The sequence below is a fragment of the Macaca thibetana genome, chromosome 2 (assembly GCF_024542745.1).
Source record: "Macaca thibetana thibetana isolate TM-01 chromosome 2, ASM2454274v1, whole genome shotgun sequence".
NCBI lineage: Eukaryota > Metazoa > Chordata > Mammalia > Primates > Cercopithecidae > Macaca > Macaca thibetana.
In genome coordinates this window covers 106,768,938-106,787,184 of record NC_065579.1, presented here as the reverse complement: position 1 = coordinate 106,787,184, position 18,247 = coordinate 106,768,938, and the positions used below count along the sequence as shown (strand labels likewise).

The window sequence follows — 18,247 nt, the reverse complement described above, 5'->3', positions numbered from 1 at the left end:
CCCGGCCCCGCCTTTTCCCTTCGCCCGCCCTCGCCCCTCCTCTCCCTCCACCCGGGCCTAGTACTGCCCGGCCCCGCCCCTTGCCCTCGCCGGTCCCGCCCCTCCTCTCGAGCCTCAGCGCTCAGCATCGCCCGGCCCCCCTCTTCCCCTCGCCCGCCTCGCCCCGCCCCTCCCCTTCGCCTCCGTCCCTCTGCGCGTGCGCGTTCGCCTTCGAGCGCGTGCCCGCGTCTGAAGTCCGGCCGGCGGAAGACGAGCCCAGAGGCGGAGCAGGGCCGTCGCGCCTTGGTGACGTCGTGCCGCCGGCGCGGGCGGGTGACACGGCTGGGCCCGTTGTCTGTGTGTGGGGCTGAGGGGCCCCGGGGGCAGTGGGGGCTCCCGGTGGGGGCAGCGGTGGGGCGGGAGGGCCTGGACATGGCGCTGAGGGGCCGCCCCGCGGGAAGATGAATAAGGGCTGGCTGGAGCTGGAGAGCGACCCGGGTGAGGAGGGGACCGGGAGGGCCAGGGGCTGGGGAGGCCGGATGGGCCCGGAACGCGCCTGCCTGACCATCACCCCCTCCTCTTGTCGCCCCACCCAGGCCTCTTCACCTTGCTGGTGGAAGATTTCGGTAAGAGCCTCTTCTGCCTGCCTAACCGGGGATGTGGGGGCCCACCCCTGCGCCCTCACTACCAGAGTCTGTCCTTCCCTACTGCTTTCCTTTCCTCATCGCAGGTGTCAAAGGGGTGCAAGTGGAGGAGATCTACGACCTTCAGAGCAAATGCCAGGGGTAAGTGGCTGTACACCAGGGCTGCGCCTTACACCCAGAGTGCTGGGGAAGGTCCCAGAGAACAGGCCCCTTAGGGAAGGCAGTGCCAGGAACCCTACGTTATAAAATCTGACATAAAGAAGCAGCCTTGCTCTCTGAGTGCCCGCCTCCTGATCAAACTGATACTTTCTTTTCTCCCAATCTTTCCTTAGCGCTTCCCTTTTTGTAGCAGCCCGCTCCCTACCCCTAACCATCCTTTGGTTCAGCTGCTTTCTTGGCCTTGCAGCAGGAAGACCCAGGGCACACAGTGCCTTTTGTGCGGTTGTGTAATGTATTAATTTCAGTGTGTCCATGTGTGCCTGGCTTTAATCCTGACACAAAGTCATCCTGTATTGATTGGTTGGGGTGACAAGGCCCCTCCTGGGTGCCCACACTTAGGATCTTGTCCCAGTGGGCCTGCAGAATAGAGATGTAGGAGAGTAGCAATAGTAGCAACAGTAACTGAACCAAGAAGTCTGCTTTAATTTCCTGGAACAAAAGAGACTGGTGTAGGTGTTCATTTGCTTTCCTGACTTCATTGGGGCCCACAAGTGAGAATTAGTGCCTCAGTTCCTCATCAGAGTTTTTGTTCTTGTCTTACCTTGTGTTCTTACCCTGTCCCATCCTTGACCCTCAGTTCCAGCTTTTCTTCTCTTACCCTGAACCATAGACTTCATAAGGAGACTGGGTGGACTCCCGGAGCATCACAGCCAGAAGCTTATGCTTAGCTCTGCCTGTGGCAGGCCTTTGGTGTATGAGAGCACAAGGCCACTTCAGACACAGTATTGGGAAGAAGCCAGGGGAGAGGTGGGATCACAGCAAGGACACCTGAGTGATGACGCAGTGCAAAGGCTTAGTGGGAGAAATAAGGGAATGCTGATTGCCTTCTCCCCTTTGGCTGATTTGGCTCTGCTTCTTACTTCCCCCAGCCCTGTGTATGGATTTATCTTCCTGTTCAAATGGATCGAAGAGCGCCGGTCCCGTCGAAAGGTCTCTACCTTGGTGGATGATACGTCCGTGATTGATGATGATATTGTGAATAACATGTTCTTTGCCCACCAGGTCTGCTGGACTCTGTGCTTTGTTTGGAGGTTGGGATGCTGCCATTTTTTTGCTTGGGAAGTGGAAATGGAGGAAGACAGAAGGAGGAGATAGGCAGATTCTAGGGGCGGTGGCTACAGAAACCCTCGCAGAAGGAACTGAGCTCTAATTCATTAAAGAGAACAGCTTCAGAGTAGGGGGGTGTGTGAGTCCACTCTCTGTGTCCTCAGATACCCAGTGCGTATTTGGTAGGTGCTTGTTAAATAAATAAACATTAGGCAAAGATGGAGCTGAGAAGGGGAGTTGTCCAGATATGACTGACCTGCTTTGGATTCCCATTCTTGATGTATGTGGGCTTGTGGTTTGCAGTGAGGGGTACTGTGTATGGGTGACTATTCTTGATTTCACAGCTGATACCCAACTCTTGTGCGACTCATGCCTTGCTGAGCGTGCTCCTGAACTGCAGCAACGTGGACCTGGGACCCACCCTGAGTCGCATGAAGGACTTCACCAAGGGCTTCAGCCCTGAGGTAGGCTGCAGTGCCTTCATCCTGGCTCACAGCCAACTGGGCAGATCTGACCCTGAGGGCCACTGGGAATGCTACCACATGATACTGGGTACTATTAGGCTGGGGTTTTTTTTGGTTCTTTTTCAAATGATCATTTATATTACATTAGACTCTTAAATAAATTGTGTAAGGCCATTATTTTTAGGCACAGTTGTGGGGAAAGGAGACAGGCTTAGGGAAGGAGGAGACTTTCCTTAAGTCACACCATGTCAGAATCTTCTCTGTCAGGACTTTTCCTCTCAGGCCATGTTGCTTCCTAGTATCCACGAATTACCATGCAAGGCCAGCACAGTCCATCTCTTTGGGACTCCAGAGCTCTTTTCTGCCCTGACAAACCTTTTAAGAAAGTTCATCTGGAATGCCTCCAGGCTGCTCTCTGAAGCTTTGCCTTCCAACCATAGTCCTACCTGAGGAGAAATTATTCTGATACAGCCTTATTTTCTTCCCCGTAGAGCAAAGGATATGCGATTGGCAATGCCCCGGAGTTGGCCAAGGCACATAATAGCCATGCCAGGTGTGTGGGAGCTGTGGGAGCTGATGTGGGGTGCGAGTAGGGGGAATATCATTTTTTGGGTCTTGACTCTGTCCTTCCCCAGGCCCGAGCCACGCCACCTCCCTGAGAAGCAGAATGGCCTTAGTGCAGTGCGGACCATGGAGGCATTCCACTTTGTCAGCTATGTGCCTATCACAGGCCGGCTCTTTGAGCTGGATGGGCTGAAGGTCTACCCCATTGACCATGGTAGGCACCATGAGCTGGAGGCCCGTTGGGTGTCTCTGCCTACCTCCTAGGGAGCTGGGGCTCAGGGCCCTCTGGTATGTGGGACCCAGTGGCAGGGGTTGTGGGTACCGACACCTGGCCCTGGCTGGGGTTTCACCCTGCACCATATTGCCTGACCAGCTCCTGACTTCCTGGCTCAACTGCTCTCCCGTGTCTTCCTTCCCACTGCTGGCCTACCCAAACTCAGGGTTTCCTTCTCGCTGATTCCTTGTCTTGGTCTCCACCAGGGCCCTGGGGGGAGGATGAGGAGTGGACAGACAAGGCCCGGCGGGTCATCATGGAGCGTATTGGCCTCGCCACTGCAGGGTAAGGGCCCTGCACCTGCCCTGTTCTACCTTCTGGAGCTGTACCTACTTTGGGAGGGACAGAGAGTATCCAGGTGATTTGTAAATTGCAAGGCCATATGGTGAATCTGGCAAGATCAGGCTTAGATCATGCGCTCTCAACTCCTTGTCCTATTTCCTGCCTGGGCTGCCTGTGGCCTGCTCCTCGTTGGGCTGGGGGAGGGGCAGGCCTTGGTGGAGCCTTAGGCAGCCCAGGTCTGCTAGTTCACTTCCTGATAGGCCCCTCATACAGCTTGTTGGAAGGTACCAGCTCAGGTGCTTGGCGTGTATGGCTAGTCGCTGCCTGCTTGTTGGGGTGGGGCCTATACCTACAGCTGCAGGTGTGACTGCAGGGAGCCCTGCCAGGATATCTGCCTCAACCTGATGGCGGGGCCGGGGCAGGAGCTGCTCTCACGGCTGCGGCTGTGACTGCAGGGAGCCCTACCACGACATCCGCTTCAACCTGATGGCAGTGGTGCCCGATCGCAGGATCAAGTATGAGGCCAGGTTGCATGTGCTGAAGGTGAACCGTCAGACAGTACTAGAGGCTTTGCAGCAGGTAGGTGCCCTTTCTCCCTGGCCCCTGCCCAGCCCAACCCTCCCTGCATTCCTCCTCCCTTCCCCCACAACATTTGTCTCTGATTCCCGAACACACTCTTTTGTAGATCTGGGTTTCAGCTAACCACATCTTTTCTTTGCTCCCTTTATGGGAAAGGTGGGACTTGGAGTGGGGAGGGAGAATAGCTTCTAAAAGGAAGTTTGCATTTGGGTGTTTTATTTCCCTGTGAGTGAATGGGTAGAGCCAAGGCCATTATTCCTTTAGGTCCTCAGCCCTTAGTTGTTCAAGGTAGAAGCCCGGGTCTACCCTTCCTCCTCTGAGCCTTGGATTCTGTTGTTAGCTGATAAGAGTAACACAGCCGGAGCTGATTCAGACCCACAAGTCTCAAGAGTCACAGCTGCCTGAGGAGTCCAAGTCAGCCAGCAACAAGTCCCCGCTGGTGCTGGAAGCAAACAGGGCCCCTGCAGCCACTGAGGGCACCCACACAGGTACTAGGGGGTTTGGGACCTCTTGTGGGCCTCAGAGCCACCCCCTAATGTCTGACCTGGGAGGCCTAAGCCGGGCAAGTCTTTTTCTGGGGATGTCCTTGGGCAGTGTTCTTCCCCTGGCAGAAGGTAGAGGGAGAGCAGTCCTTCCCTAAAGAAAGGCACCTGTAGGCCGGGCGCGGTGGCTCAAGCCTGTAATCCCAGCACTTTGGGAGGCCGAGATGGGCGGATCACGAGGTCGAGAGATCGAGACCATCCTGGCTAACATGGTGAAACCCCATCTCTACTAAAAAATACAAAAAACTAGCCGGGCGAGGCGCCTGTAGTCCCAGCTACTCGGGAGGCTGAGGCAGGAGAATGGCGTAAACCCAGGAGGTGGAGCTTGCAGTGAGCTGAGATCTGGCCACTGCACTCCAGCCTGGGTGACAGAGCGAGACTCCGTCTCAAAAAAAAAAAAAAAAAGAAAAAAAAAAAAGGCACTTGTAAAGGGCTGCTATTACCACAGGCCCCTGGGCCCTTCTGGTAATGTACACTCCCTTTCTAGTTTTCTCTAGAGGCATTTTTTTTTCTGCCTCTTTTTTTTTTCCATCTCATTCTTTTCCCTGTCTCATTGCGGGATCATGACTTAGAGCTTGCTGACTTCCATTCCACCGGCTGGCTCGGCTGTTCTTCCCTGGGAAGTGCTGTTCCACAGGGCTGGGGAGACCGTGAGCTTTTCTTGGAGATCCTACTGGAGGTCCTGCCTGTGTTCTTGCCCTGTCTCAGATGGTGCAGAGGAGGCGACTGGTTCATGCACACAAGCCCCATCCCATAGCCCTCCCAGCAAACCCAAGCTGGTGGTGAAGCCTCCAGGCAGTAGCCTCAACGGTGTTCCCCCCAACCCCACTCCCATTGTCCAGCGGCTGCCAGCCTTTCTAGACAATCACAACTATGCCAAGTCCCCCATGCAGGTAAGCTGGGAGCACCCTTGCAGGATTCTCTACTTGATTCTCTTGAGAGGCTGCAACAGGCAATTTCCCCATGTGGTTCCTTGGTGTTCACCCTTGGCATGTCTGGGTCAAGCTGCCTGGGCCTGGGATGCTAGATTCCTCTGCCTGATACAAAAGGCCTCACAACAGCAGGGGCTTAGGGAGGCAGGGAGAATTCCTTTGAATTTAATCTACTTACGTGACTGTGGGATTAAATGTTTAGGTCACGTTCCTTGGTACAACTTTATGGGTTGGGTTTTACTGGCAAAATAAAGGCTTGTGTTTCAGGGCACTCTGTTTCTCTTAGAACCCCTCTGTGGGTTTCTATGCAGTGTAAGTGGGTGGCAGCCACCCCACAAGCCAAGGACAGGCCGTGGAACACCTGGAGGGGTTCCGCTGACTCAGTCTGGAAAACCATGTTTGGCTTTCTCTCTGGCTGTGAGTGTCTAGGCTCAGCCTGGGCTGAGCAGTGCTTGTTTGTAACTGCCCTGGTCTTTGTCCCAGGAGGAAGAAGACCTGGCGGCCGGTGTGGGCCGCAGCCGAGTTCCAGTCCGCCCACCCCAGCAGTACTCAGATGATGAGGATGACTATGAGGATGACGAGGAGGATGACGTGCAGAATACCAACTCTGCCATTAGGTCAGCCCCAGCTTTCTAAGGCTACCAGGCTCTGGGTGCTTCAGATCTCATTCTGAATATCTCAGTCTGTGTCTGAGAATGCGCTGCAGCAGATAATGTTGAGCACCTGCAAAATTTGGGGCCCTGGGGGAGGCTGGCACGATGGGGCTGACCCCAAGTGTCCAGGAAGTTTTTGGTGGACTGGGGGGTAAGCATATAAGCATAGATCATGTCCTGTTGGAAGTGGCCTTTTAGCCAGGCCTTGAAGGATTGGTTGCAGGGATGGAGATGTGGGTGGTGGGGAGGCAGCTTTGCTGGAACACAGGGCATTGGCAAAAGGCCAGGAGTGAGATGGCTGGAATAGAGGAAGTGTCTTTTGAGGACACTTGGCTGCAGCTGACAGAACTTGATGCCAGGCTTAGCAAGGCTAGTTCAAGCTGCTTAGACCAAGTATAAGGAGTTTTAGGGTCAGCCCCTGGAGGTCAGGATGTGTTTAAGCCATTCTGGGTACTGCTGGGTATGGTCACCTGGCCCGTTCCCTTGCTTCACATCTTCTCCGGCCCCACAGGTATAAGCGGAAGGGAACAGGGAAGCCAGGGGCATTGAGCGGTTCTGCTGATGGGCAACTGTCAGTGCTGCAGCCCAACACCATCAACGTCTTGGCTGAGAAGCTCAAAGAGTCCCAGAAGGACCTGTCAATTCCTCTGTCCATCAAGACTAGCAGCGGGGCTGGGAGTCCGGCTGTGGCAGTGCCCACACACTCGCAGCCCTCTCCCACCCCCAGCAATGAGAGTACGGACACGGCCTCTGAGATCGGCAGTGCTTTCAACTCGCCACTGCGCTCGCCCATCCGCTCGGCCAACCCGACGCGGCCCTCCAGCCCTGTCACCTCCCACATCTCCAAGGTGCTTTTTGGAGAGGATGACAGCCTGCTGCGTGTTGACTGCATACGCTACAACCGTGCTGTCCGTGATCTGGGTCCTGTCATCAGCACAGGCCTGCTGCACCTGGCTGAGGATGGGGTGCTGAGTCCCCTGGCGCTGACAGGTGGGCCTTGGACTGGCTCACTGGCCACTTGGTGCACCCAGGAGGGAGAAGGGAAGTGGCCAAGTGACCACAAAGTGTCCTGCACTCTAATGATTTTCTTGTGACCTCTCTTCCCAGAGGGTGGGAAGGGTTCCTCGCCCTCCATCAGACCAATCCAAGGCAGCCAGGGGTCCAGCAGCCCAGTGGAGAAGGAGGTCGTGGAAGCCACGGACAGCAGAGAGAAGACAGGGCTGGTGAGGCCTGGCGAGCCCTCGAGTGGGGAGAAGTACTCACCCAAGGTGAGCCTCCTTTGTGGCTTTCTCCTTTAATCCTGGAGGAGGGTAGGGCCTGAGCTCCTCCTGCCCGGGTGCCAAGTTCTCGATGGGAACTTTGGTGTGAAGATTGGCTGGAGCCATGTGCCAGGAAGACTTTCTGGGTTGGGTGGTGGCAGGGGCCTCTGTAGGCATGGACTCGCTGCTCATCCTTGCCTCTAGCTGCCTATTGCTCGTGGGGCTTTGTTGCTGGCCAGCCCCCATCAGAGGTGCAATGCTGGGTTTTGGCAGGAGCTGCTGGCACTGCTAAAGTGTGTGGAGGCTGAGATTGCAAACTATGAGGCGTGCCTCAAGGAAGAGGTAGAGAAGAGGAAGAAGTTCAAGGTGGGTGATCTCTCCAGTTGCCTGATCTGGCCTCTCCCAAGGTCTGCGGTGGCTGCTCTGGCAAGATTGGCTCCAGTGCTCTCAGCCTTCTCCTCTCCTACAGATTGATGACCAGAGAAGGACCCACAACTACGATGAGTTCATCTGCACCTTTATCTCCATGCTGGCTCAGGAAGGTGAGGCGATGTGCTGCTGGCTTAACTGGAATGCCCTGCTGAGGGCCATGTCCTTCAGCTTCCCTCCCCTGGCCTCTCCTGAGGCTTGAGCAGACCTTGGGGCACAGGGAGGGCCATGAGAGCCTTAGCTCCTGGCCTGAGGCAGCCAGCACCTGCTCAAGGGTCTCTGCCTCTCCACAGGCATGCTGGCCAACCTAGTGGAGCAGAACATCTCCGTGCGGCGGCGCCAAGGGGTCAGCATCGGCCGGCTCCACAAGCAGCGGAAGCCTGACCGACGGAAACGCTCTCGCCCCTATAAGGCCAAGCGCCAGTGAGGACTGCTGGCCCCGACTCTGCAGCCCACTCTTGCCGTGTGGCCCTCACCAGGGTCCTTCCCTGCCCCACTTCCCCTTTTCCAAGTATTACTGAATAGTCCCAGCCAGAGTGTCCAGGCCCTGGGAATGGGAGGAACCAGGCCACATTCCTTCCATCGTGCCCTGAGGCCTGCCACAGGGCAGATCAGGCCCATAGTGCTCAGGAGGCAGCATCTGGAGTTGGGGCACAGCCAGGTACTGCAGCTTCCTCCACAGCCGGCTGTGGAGCAGCAGGACCTGGCCCTTCTGCCTGGGCAGCGGAATATATATTTTACCTATCAGAGACATCTATTTTTCTGGGCTCCAACCCAGCATGCCACCATGTTGACATAGGTTCCTACCTGACTATGCTTTCTCTCCTAGGAGCTGTCCTGGTGGGCCCAGGTCCTTATATCATGCCAGGGTCCCAACTACAGGGTCCCAGCTGGGGGCCTGGGTGGGCCTTGGGCCCTGCTGCTCTAGCCCCAGCCACCAGCCTGTCCCTGTCGTAAGGAAGCCAGGCCTTCTCTCTTCGTTCCTCTTAGGAGAGTGCCAAACTCAGGGACCCAGCACTGGGCTGGGTTGGGAGTAGGGTGTCCCAGTGGGGTTGGGGTGAGCAGGCTGCTGGGATCCCATGGCCTGAGCAGAGCATGTGGGAACTGTTCCGTGGCCTGTGAACTGTCTTCCTTGTTCTAGCCAGGCTGTTCAAGACTGCTCTCCACAGCAAGGTTCTGGGGCTCTTCGCCTTCAGTGTTGTGGCCCTAGATATGGGCCTAAATTGGGCTCTAGGTCTCTGTCCCTGGAGCTTGGGGCTCAGAGGAGCCTCTGTCCAGCCCCTCAGTATTACCATGTCTCCCTCTCAGGGGTAGCAGAGACAGGGTTGCTTATAGGAAGCTGGCACCCTCAGCTCTCCCTGCTACTCCAGCTTCCTCAGCTTCTGCAAGGCACTCAGGGTGGGGACAGCAGGATCAAGACAACCAGTTGGAGCCCCTGTGTTCCAGAGGGCCTGATGCCAAGGGGTAATGGGCCCAGCAGTGCCTCTGGAGTCCAGGCCCCAACACAGCCCCATGGCCTCTGCCAGATGGTTTTGAAAAAGGTGATCCAAGCAGGCCCCTTTATCTGTACATAGTGACTGAGTGGGGGGTGCCGGCAAGTGTGGCAGCTGCCTCTGGGCTGAGCACAGCCTGACCCCTCTAGCCCCTGTAAATACTGGATCAATGAATAAAACTCTCCTAAGAATCTCCTGAGAAGTGAACCCTCCTGTGGTTGCTGGCCTGAGATGTGGAGGCTGGGCTATGTGTGTGTGGTGGGAGGGGGGCCTTACTAGACCTCGTGTGCTCAGGGCCCTGGGACCAGAAAGGTAAAAGTATATGATCTTTGAGCGTCCAACTGTCTTGGGCCAGAGATCCTTGGGATCCTAGGCCTGGGATTTGGACCTGAGCTGAGGAGGGCTTCAGGTGGACTGTAGACAGGGTGTACTTTCTGGGGAGAGGGCCATGGCTTTCACCAAATCTGTGGCTTTGCAACCTGGAGAGGTGCTGGGACTCTGGGTCAAAGAGGCAGGGCTGCCTCTAATCTTGCCTGGTGTGTTCTCCCTGGGAGGGCGCTGGGCATCTCTTCCTTGTTGCGTTTGGACAGGTAAAGCAGGTCAAAGCTGCCACCTCTGTCCCGCTCTCCTCTGCCAACTGCATCATCTGCTGAGGCTGCTGCAGCCCCTCACTACCCCACTGGCAATGAATCCTGCAGAGGGGTCCTCATGCAAGCAGCTAAGGCACAGCTGGACTGCTTAGAAAATTCAGCTTTAATGGCCTCAGCCCTTCTGTCTCAGTCTAGTAGTCCAGGGCACAGATGAGGGCCACACCACGCTTTATCCAGTGTCGCTGGGGCTGATGGGTGGGGATCTCCACAGCAATGACATAGTTGGTGGAGTGTCCTGTGGTTGATAGTGTTCCTGGAATGGGCAAGGAGGGGGACGGGTTAGGTCATGCCCTATTACTACTAGAGCAGGGATAGCGTAGGGGCAGGGCAGTGGGCAGGCTAAGCTGAGGACAGGGAGGGGGCCCTGACCCAAGAGGAAGCCTGCCTGGTGAGGGGGTCTGGCCAGGGTTCAAGCCTGCCCAGGGTTACTGTATTGGGGACTGAAGATAGGGATGGCAGAGTTGATGCCACTTTTCATTCTCCGATGGACCCAGTCCAGACAAGCTCCTGCTCTGGGCCTCAGTTACCCCTCTGAACTCCCAATGACAGGCTGGGGCTTGTAGGCTCTTGGGGCCCAAGGTGGGCCTGCTGAGGGAGGCATGTAGGATAGGAGCTCAGGGGTGCTCCCCACAGCCAGATGGCAGGCCTTGGGCATTAACCTGCCTGCTGCTTGCTGGCCTGGCCCAAATCTCTGTTGTCCTTCCTTGTTCAGCTAACCTGGATCAGTCTGACTGGCTTGGGCTGGGCCGGGCTGGGTTAGTCCTGGGTCCCCCCCCGCATAGTGTAGGCTCCCACCCCAGGCCTCATACCAGCACGAGTCAGTGTCTTGTAGATGGGGCACAGGTAAAAGTCCTGGTCCTGAGCCATGCGGTTGGGTGTTGGCAAGAGCCAGATAACGGCCATCTCTGTGTACAGCTCCTTGGGCTGAGACTCGGCCAGCTGGAGGGCCTCTGGATCCCAGCGGGCACCTTCCAGGAATAATCCATGGATATAGCACCCTACTTGGGGTCTTTGTGTTAACTCCGATGGTGTCTCAAGCATCACCTGTGGGTAGACACAGACACACCCCCCACACACAACAATACCCAGAATCTGGGTTAGGAGGCACAAAACTCCCTTCTGAGCTCTGCCTAATGCTGCCTGCCTGCCCATCATCATGTACCTACCACGTTAGCCCACGGCCTGTGGTCTGTGCCCTGCCTCTGTGGATTTCTGATGGACCCAGGCCAGACCCGTTCCTGGGACTCATGGCCTCTTCTGGCTTGGGTCTTTCCATGCCCTGGCTTAGGGAGCCCCCAACTGCCAACCAACCGTGGCCTCAGAGCCTCTCCTCCTTGGGCTGTACCCTAGCCTGTCACCTGACCCGGCCCTGGCTGTGCCCAGACCTTGAAATCAAAGGAGATGGTGTCGATGGAGATGACAAATTTGCGGGCAAAATTCTGCAGAGTGCCTGTTAAGAAAGCCTGGGGGAAGAAGAAGCCACTGATCCAGAAGACAGCTGGGATGCCACCTTGGATCCAGGCCTGCAGGAAGTCCAGGCGTTGCAGCAGGTCCATGACCCATGAGGACAGAGGCTTGAGCGATGGGTAGGCCTTGGCACTCCAGAGCTGAGGCACAGTATTGTTGTACAGGCTGGCAGCCATCAGCTCCAGCTGCGAGGACATCACCACCAGCCCCTTGAGTGCCTTGAGTAGGTCTTGCAGTGTCTGTGTGATCACCTGCAGCAGCCGATTGTACCTGTGAGGCCAGTGGCAAGAGAATAGGTAGTGGGCTGGGGTCGCGTGGCAGTAGCTATGCTCCCCAGCTCAAGGCCACAGACTGAAAAGCAATGGCAAAATACAGAGACTAAGAGCAGAGAACTGGGTCAGGTGGCCTGGGTACAAATCCCAGCTCTGGCCCTTAGCAAATGTGTGAACTTGGACTGGGATAGCTTACTGAATATTTTGGGGGCACAGTTTACTCGTCTACAAAATGTGAATAATAAAAATATGGCTGAGTTGGCCAGGCGCGGTGGCTAACGCCTATAATCCCAGCACTTTGGGAGGCTGAGGCAGGTGGATCATGAGGTCAGGAGATGGAGACCATCCTGGCCAACATGGTGAAACCCCGTCTCTATTAAAATACAAAAATTAGCTGGGTGTGGTGGTGCACGCCTGTAGTCCCAGCTACTCAGGAGGCTGAGGCAGGAGAATCGCTTGAACCCGGGAGGTGGAGGTTTCAGTGAACTGAGATCACACCACTGCTGGCAACAGACAGAGACTCTGTCTCAACAACAAAAATGGCTGAGTTAGAGGTGTAGCACTTGGCATGGCACCTGGCCCATAGTAACTCCTGTTGTTATTTCTCTACAGTCCAGTGGCCGCTGACTTGGGGCGGGGGTGTGGCGAGGTGATTACCTAATGACCTCTTGTACTAGCACTGTGTTCATTGATTCCTCATACAGCACTGGGTACTTGGCCATCACCCATTGCAAGTTGATAGGCTCAGGCACCTTGAGCAGAATGTTTTGGGTGACGTCCTCCACTATCTGCAGGGGCAAAGGAACACGGGGGTCAAGGCTGGCCCCCCTTATCCCCTGTGTGATTCCACATACACAGAGCTCCTTCCCACAGGGGAGTGGGCAGGATGGTGGAGCCCAGCCCGTCCAGCCCTTGGGCCCCTTCCTCTGACACCACCCACCTCCTCCCGGCCCCGGCCGCCTGCAGAAGATGATTTGGGTTGCAGCTGGATGATGGTGCCCAGGAGAGCGAACGTCTCGTTCTGGGCAAAGGTGATGTTGGCATTGTCATGCAGGCCAAAGATCTCAGGCATATCATTGAGTGGGAGGCTCTTGATGTAGGAGAGGTAGCCCTAGGAGGGAGGAGGCCAACATGGAAGCCCCTGGCTTGCTCCACCCCAGCCTTCAGAGTTACCCTCCAATGGAGCACATCCCCACTTGTCATATCCCCCACTTGTCACTCCTGCTTATAACCCTTATGCATGTCCCTGCCTTCGGACTCCAGGCCTCTGAGGCACTGTGTGGCATGGCCCTTGCTTCCCTCCCAGCCCCCTTGTTACTGCCATCCATTCCCTGCCCCTCTATTCAGTGGCCCAAATTTGTCAGGCTCCTTCCTGCCACAGGCCTTTTGCACTGATGACCCACACAACCCAGCCCTGGCTCATGGCTTCTCCCCACACATCTTAGGGGAAGCGTCATTTCTGTGGCAGCCCTCCCTGACTGTGGAGTCTGAGCCTTGTTACCATCTTGGAGGAGCTGCCCCAAGCCTCCACTGAGTAATTCTACCCAGGAAGTGGCTGACCAGGGGTTCACTCACAGAGACGAGCCCCATTGGGCAGGGACTGACTCCCTCGCCAAGGCTGTCTTCGTGGGATGGATTGATTGATGAAAAGAACGCTGATGGAGGGTGGGGGCTGCGTCTCCTCCCACCCAGCACCAAGGTGCTCATGGTACCCTAGAACCCCAGCCTAGCAGGCCCCTCCTGTGTAGCCCTTTGGGCTGGACTCACGTGGAGGTCATAGGTGGGTGGGATCTGGTGGTAGATGCCCGAGGCACTGTAGCTGTGCTCAGGGGAGAGCACGTCAGGGTTGTAGAAGTCCTCCAGGATGTTCATGATGCAGCGCCGGTCCCAGTCATCAGTGACACGGCCCCCGTAATTGATCTCCCCTGCCGTGTACTTGAGGACCTATGGGGTGGGTGGGTGAGGGCTCCCCTAAGTGCCCAGTCCCCCAAGTCCCAGTCTGCCCCAGGCCCACCTTGTAGGGGATGTCATCATATTCGTCCAGGAACATCTTGAGCTGGCTGATGCAGATGCGCAGGTCTCCGTCCGTGAACTCATAGGGGATGTTGAAGCCCAGGGGCCCAAACTTACGGCGCTCCAGGGCATTCCCATGGAACAAGCACAGAGACAGCAACAGAGACTTGAACTCCATCACCTGGGGGAGGTGGGAGGCAGCGGAGGTGAGGAGCCGGGACAGGGGCCAGGTATGATGGGCCTGTGTGCCCAAGTGTGCCTCACCTTGTGGCAGGAGTTGAGGAAGTCTTCACTAAGGCTATTGTAGGACTTCAGCAGGTTGGCCTTGACACCGCGTGGCGGCTCAATGGTCATCTTGGAGCCGTTCTGCAGGATGGACACTGGGAACTTGTTGCTGGGCAGGCTGGTGAGCCAGAGGCGGAAGTCCCTGTGTACCTGATGGCCATGGCTCCACGTGAGCATTGAGATCCATGCCTGGTGGCCATCCTGACACCAGGCTGCCTCCTGCTCAGGGACCCTGAGGTGGGTCAGACGCGGCTGCACAGACAACTGGTTAAAAATTGGGCTTTTGGCTGGGCGCAGTGGCTCACGTGTGTAATCCCAGCACTTTGGGAGGCCAAGACAGGCGAATCACTAGGTCAGGAGTTTGAGAACAGCCTGGCTAACATGGTGAAACCCTGTCTCCACTAAAAACACAAAAAATTAGCTGGACGTAGTGGTGGGCGCCTGTAATCCTAGCTACTCAGGAGGCTGAGGCAGAAGAATCACTTGAACCCGGGAGGTGAAGGTTGCAGTGAACCGAGATCGCACCACTGCACTCCAGCCCTGGTGACAGAGTGAGACTCCATCTAAAAAAAGAAAAAGGGGCTTTGGCAAGTCCCAGGTCACAGTCTGTGCTGCGTGTCCCTGGGCAAGTCACATCACCACTTGTACAGGTAACTGGGGGTGGGGGTGGATTGAGAGGATTAAGGACGTCAATGCGTGGCACATGTCAGTTGCCGAGCACATGCGGCAGAGTGCTTTGCATGATTCTCTTATTTCTGCCTCGTTAGTCCCTGATGGATGCAGAGGAGGCCCCAGTGGGCCTGTGATGGGCAGGGCAACACACCTTGTCGGGGTTGATGTGCTCAATGAGGCGTTCTAGGGCTGGCATCCAGCTTGGTGCCAGGTGGCAGTTCTGGAAGAAGACCCACTTGCCCCTCTCTATGGAGCTGCGCATCATGGCTTCTGCCCGAGGGCCCTGCAGGGGCAGGAGCACTGAGCAGGGGGGCAGCTAGCCCATCCCCCAGCCCACTCCCTTCCTCCCTGCCTAGCCCTGACCTGCCCCTGGCCCAGGGAGATGGCAGAGAGCTTTTTGGAGAACTTCATTTCTTCGGCAAACTTGTAGAGGTCGGCAGCAGGGTCTGTGCCGGGTGACAGCACAAAGATGAGGGGCGTGGTGGAGTTGGAGTCTTTGAACACCACTGACAGGTTGGCTGTCTGCAAGGGCAGGGGGAGATGCTGAGACCACCTGGGGCTGCAGAGCGATCAGGGCAAGGGAGGGGGATCTGGGGTTCTCAGAGTGGTCCCCAGTGGCTTCCTGGTGGGGGCTGGAACCTCTCAGAGCCTTTAGGGAGCAAGCAGGGGTCCTGGCCTGGCCAAGTAGTCTGTCCAGATGCAGCCAGGGCCCTAGGACCCAGGGCGGGGACGAGCTCAAGGTGCCAGTCCTGCCAGGGTGCCAGCACTTGCCTGGGGCTCAATGAAGCGTGGTTCCAGGTTGGTGGCCACAAAGTCCTGCATGGCGTTGGTAACCTTATCCCCGCGCAGGCAGCGGAGGACTAGCAGCTTCTGAAACTGGTCTAGGTACTTGTCCCAGATGCCAGGCAAAGGCTCCCTGCAATAGTAGCCCACACCTCCCTGAGAGCCAGCCTGTTGGAAGGAGGTTGGTGGCCCTAGGGATTCGGCTGGCTGGACAGCTGGGGAGAGTGGGCTATCCCAGGGATACAGCACTGGGGGCACAGAGGAGATGTGGCCACAGCTGCTGGGCAACCCTGGGTGGCCCCCTAGAGAAGGCTCTCAGACAAGACTTTCCTAGGGACTCGTCCCCTCGATGGGCTCATCCTGCCATATTCTGGGGCCCAGCTAACCGGTGGGGCTCAAGGCTGTCGAAGATGACCCGGAATTCTGAGAGGTGCTTCACGAAGTCGGAAGAGAAGGAGGAAAAGTTTGGCAGGTTCGAGAGTGCTAGGATGTCTCGCCAGGCCCGGTCTGACAGCCAGTCCGGTGCTGGATTCTCAGTCATGATCTGGATGGAGCCCCCGGACAGGAGGTAGTGCCACTCACTCTGGCAGGGGACAGGAGGAGGCTCATGCTCAGGCCCTCAGCTCCTCCTGCTCTGGGCACCCCCACCCAGTAGTGTCTCTCCAACCACCCTCACCTGGAGAAACTGAGTCTCCCTTGGGGGTGGTAGTCAAACAGGTCTGGGTTAGTGTTCCCACCCTGCCTTTTCCTGACTGTGTGCCTTTAGGGCAAGAGATGTGACTTCTCTGGGCCTCTGCCTTCTCATTTGGGAGTAGAAAGAATCAGAAGGTTGACTGCTTCCCAGGCCAGAGTCCTGTGCCAGGCATGCAGTTAGGGCTCTGGCAGTGGTGGCTGTCACTCTCACTGTCTCGGCAGGGCTTTCCACTGCACCACGAAATGCGTGGGGCTTCATGAGAGTGTGAGTTCCTGGCCAAGCAGGTGTGGGAGGCTCAGGACAGTCTGTCCCTGGGGACAGTCTTCGTGCTCACCAGCACACTCAAGGCTCGAGAAGGCCTGTGCTCACAGCATTGGCCTTCTTGAACCTTGAGCCATTGGTTGGAGCACAATTAACCCAGGGTCTTCTGGCTGTTTTTATTTATTTATTTATTTTGAGACAGAGTCTTGCTCTGTCTTCTAGGCTGGAGTGCAGTGGCACGATCTCAGCCCACTGCAACCTCCACCTTCTGGGTTCAAGCGATCCTCCTGCCTCAGCCTCCTGAGTAGCTGGGATTACAGGCATGCACCACCACACTCAGCTAATTTTTGTATTTTTAGTAGAGACCAGGGTGGTCTTGAACTCCTGGCCTCAAGTGATACACCTACCTAAGTCTCCCAAAGTGCTGGGATTGCAGGTGTGAGTCACCGTGCCCAGCCCTGGCTGTTTTAAATCAAGGAATTGTGTTTCCTCTGCCCCTTTGCTCTTGTGGCGCCCTCATGCCTGGCTTTCCCTTTCCTTCCAGCCTATTCTCAGGCCCTGCCACAGGGCCACCCCTCAGGCAGTCTGTCCTCGGCATCTCTGCCAGCACCTGGTTGATTTTGCCTTCGTTCATCATGATGCGAACACACAGCAGGAAGGCAAACATCAGCTTGTGCTTCTCAAAGAGACTGCGGCAGACGTTGCTGTAGAGGCTGTAGGTCAGGTAGCGGTTGATGTTGGAGATGCGCTTCTTCAGGTTGTCTGTGGAGTGGAGAAGTGATGGCAGCGCGGAGAGGTGAGAGGAAGGAAGAGCCCCGGCTTCCAGCCCAGCCTAGCCAGTCTCCCCAGCAGCCATAGGGGCAGCCTGGGCTTCCCCTTGGGCACTTGGTGTTCCCAGTGAAGGGGCTCTGAGGAGGGTAGGAGTGCTGTGTGCATTCTTATGTATTGTGAGTCTAAGAGGAGAGTGTATGCCAGTGAACACAGTTGTGAGTCTGTGTGTGCCCCACAGTGGAAATGTGTCCACATGGGTCATATCTGTACAGGGTGGGAGCCTGGCATGCCGGTGCTACCTGCTCTCTCTGAATTGGCGATGCCCGAGAGGAAGATGTTGAGAAACCACTCGAGGGAGTACTGGTACATGGGGTCCACGTTGGCCAGGTCAGACACACAGAAGAAGAGGATCTGGGTGCGGACAGCCACGGGTATGTACTCCATGCGTGTCAGGTCGATGTCCTTCTCCGTCTGCTCTGCAATCCTGACCTTGGCCTGTGGGTGCAGTGGGTGGGGGGAGGGGTCAAAGAGCAGAAGGCAGAGGGTTTGGGGGGCAGGCCTAGGGCAGACAGGGAGAAGTGGGGGGCAGGCCCGGGGCACGCCCAGGGCAGGTAGGGGGGCAGGCAGCGGCTGACCTGGATCTCAGCAGCTTTCATCTTGGAGGCTTCCAGCACCTTGATGAGTTCCATGTCATCTACAGGGTTGCCCTCGGAAGAGCTGAGCCGGTACAGGATCTGGTCCTCAATGTCCTTCAGCTCCTGGCGCATCTTGGCATTACTGATAATCAGCTGGTTCTTGGCCTCCTCCAGGTCGGGTCGCTCCTCTGCCACTACCTGGCCCAGTAGCTGGTCCTCTAGGCCACTGCCGGGGGGAGGGGACACCAAGTCTGTACTACCTGGTGGGCGCCAGAGGGCCAGCTGTGAACCTGCTCACTTATCCACCTGTGCTTCTAGGGCTCCAAGAGCCTAGCATCCTTGCCAGTGTTGTCCTAGGAGGCCTAGCCTCCATCTCAGGCTTCA

The 18,247-nt window shown here is 56.7% G+C and overlaps 2 protein-coding genes and 1 pseudogene across 3 annotated transcripts in view; 2 read left to right on the top strand and 1 right to left on the bottom strand.

Annotated features, from left to right (window-relative positions):
- Positions 1-217: 217 nt before the first annotated feature.
- Positions 218-9,562, top strand: BAP1 (BRCA1 associated protein 1). The gene is made up of 17 exons (XM_050780820.1): positions 218-477; positions 576-605; positions 710-764; positions 1,712-1,844; positions 2,234-2,353; positions 2,845-2,906; positions 2,989-3,131; positions 3,398-3,476; positions 3,929-4,052; positions 4,393-4,540; positions 5,303-5,487; positions 6,010-6,143; positions 6,691-7,169; positions 7,287-7,447; positions 7,712-7,804; positions 7,908-7,980; positions 8,161-9,562. Exons 1-17 carry the CDS (start codon positions 441-443, stop codon positions 8,292-8,294), a joined length of 2,190 nt encoding a protein of 729 aa, XP_050636777.1. The 5' UTR covers positions 218-440; the 3' UTR covers positions 8,295-9,562.
- On the top strand, positions 8,421-9,562 carry LOC126948754 (uncharacterized; annotated as a pseudogene). The gene has a single exon (XR_007723513.1). The product of XR_007723513.1 is annotated as an uncharacterized LOC126948754 (transcript).
- Positions 9,563-10,095: 533 nt separating this feature from the next.
- The window catches only part of DNAH1 (dynein axonemal heavy chain 1), an 86,858-nt gene continuing 78,706 nt past the window's right edge, over positions 10,096-18,247 (bottom strand). Inside the window, exons 65-79 of the mRNA XM_050781042.1 lie at positions 17,864-18,089; positions 17,528-17,723; positions 17,068-17,219; positions 15,889-16,085; positions 15,487-15,635; positions 15,083-15,237; positions 14,871-15,002; positions 14,027-14,197; positions 13,764-13,943; positions 13,517-13,693; positions 12,690-12,860; positions 12,407-12,537; positions 11,396-11,747; positions 10,820-11,054; positions 10,096-10,263 (exon numbers count right to left, since the gene is read on the bottom strand). Coding sequence (XP_050636999.1) covers positions 10,142-10,263; positions 10,820-11,054; positions 11,396-11,747; positions 12,407-12,537; positions 12,690-12,860; positions 13,517-13,693; positions 13,764-13,943; positions 14,027-14,197; positions 14,871-15,002; positions 15,083-15,237; positions 15,487-15,635; positions 15,889-16,085; positions 17,068-17,219; positions 17,528-17,723; positions 17,864-18,089 — 2,746 coding nt within the window. The 3' untranslated portion in view covers positions 10,096-10,141. The remainder of the gene's footprint in view (positions 10,264-10,819; positions 11,055-11,395; positions 11,748-12,406; positions 12,538-12,689; positions 12,861-13,516; positions 13,694-13,763; positions 13,944-14,026; positions 14,198-14,870; positions 15,003-15,082; positions 15,238-15,486; positions 15,636-15,888; positions 16,086-17,067; positions 17,220-17,527; positions 17,724-17,863; positions 18,090-18,247) is intronic.

Bases quoted from the DNA above. Each gene is read 5' to 3' on its own strand.
- BAP1 (XM_050780820.1), top strand. From the start codon at position 441: ATGAATAAGGGCTGGCTGGAGCTGGAGAGCGACCCGG. The intron at 3,477-3,928 runs GTAAGGGCCCTG...CTGTGACTGCAG, and splicing joins ATTGGCCTCGCCACTGCAGG to GGAGCCCTACCACGACATCC. The intron at 6,144-6,690 runs GTCAGCCCCAGC...CCGGCCCCACAG, and splicing joins AATACCAACTCTGCCATTAG to GTATAAGCGGAAGGGAACAG.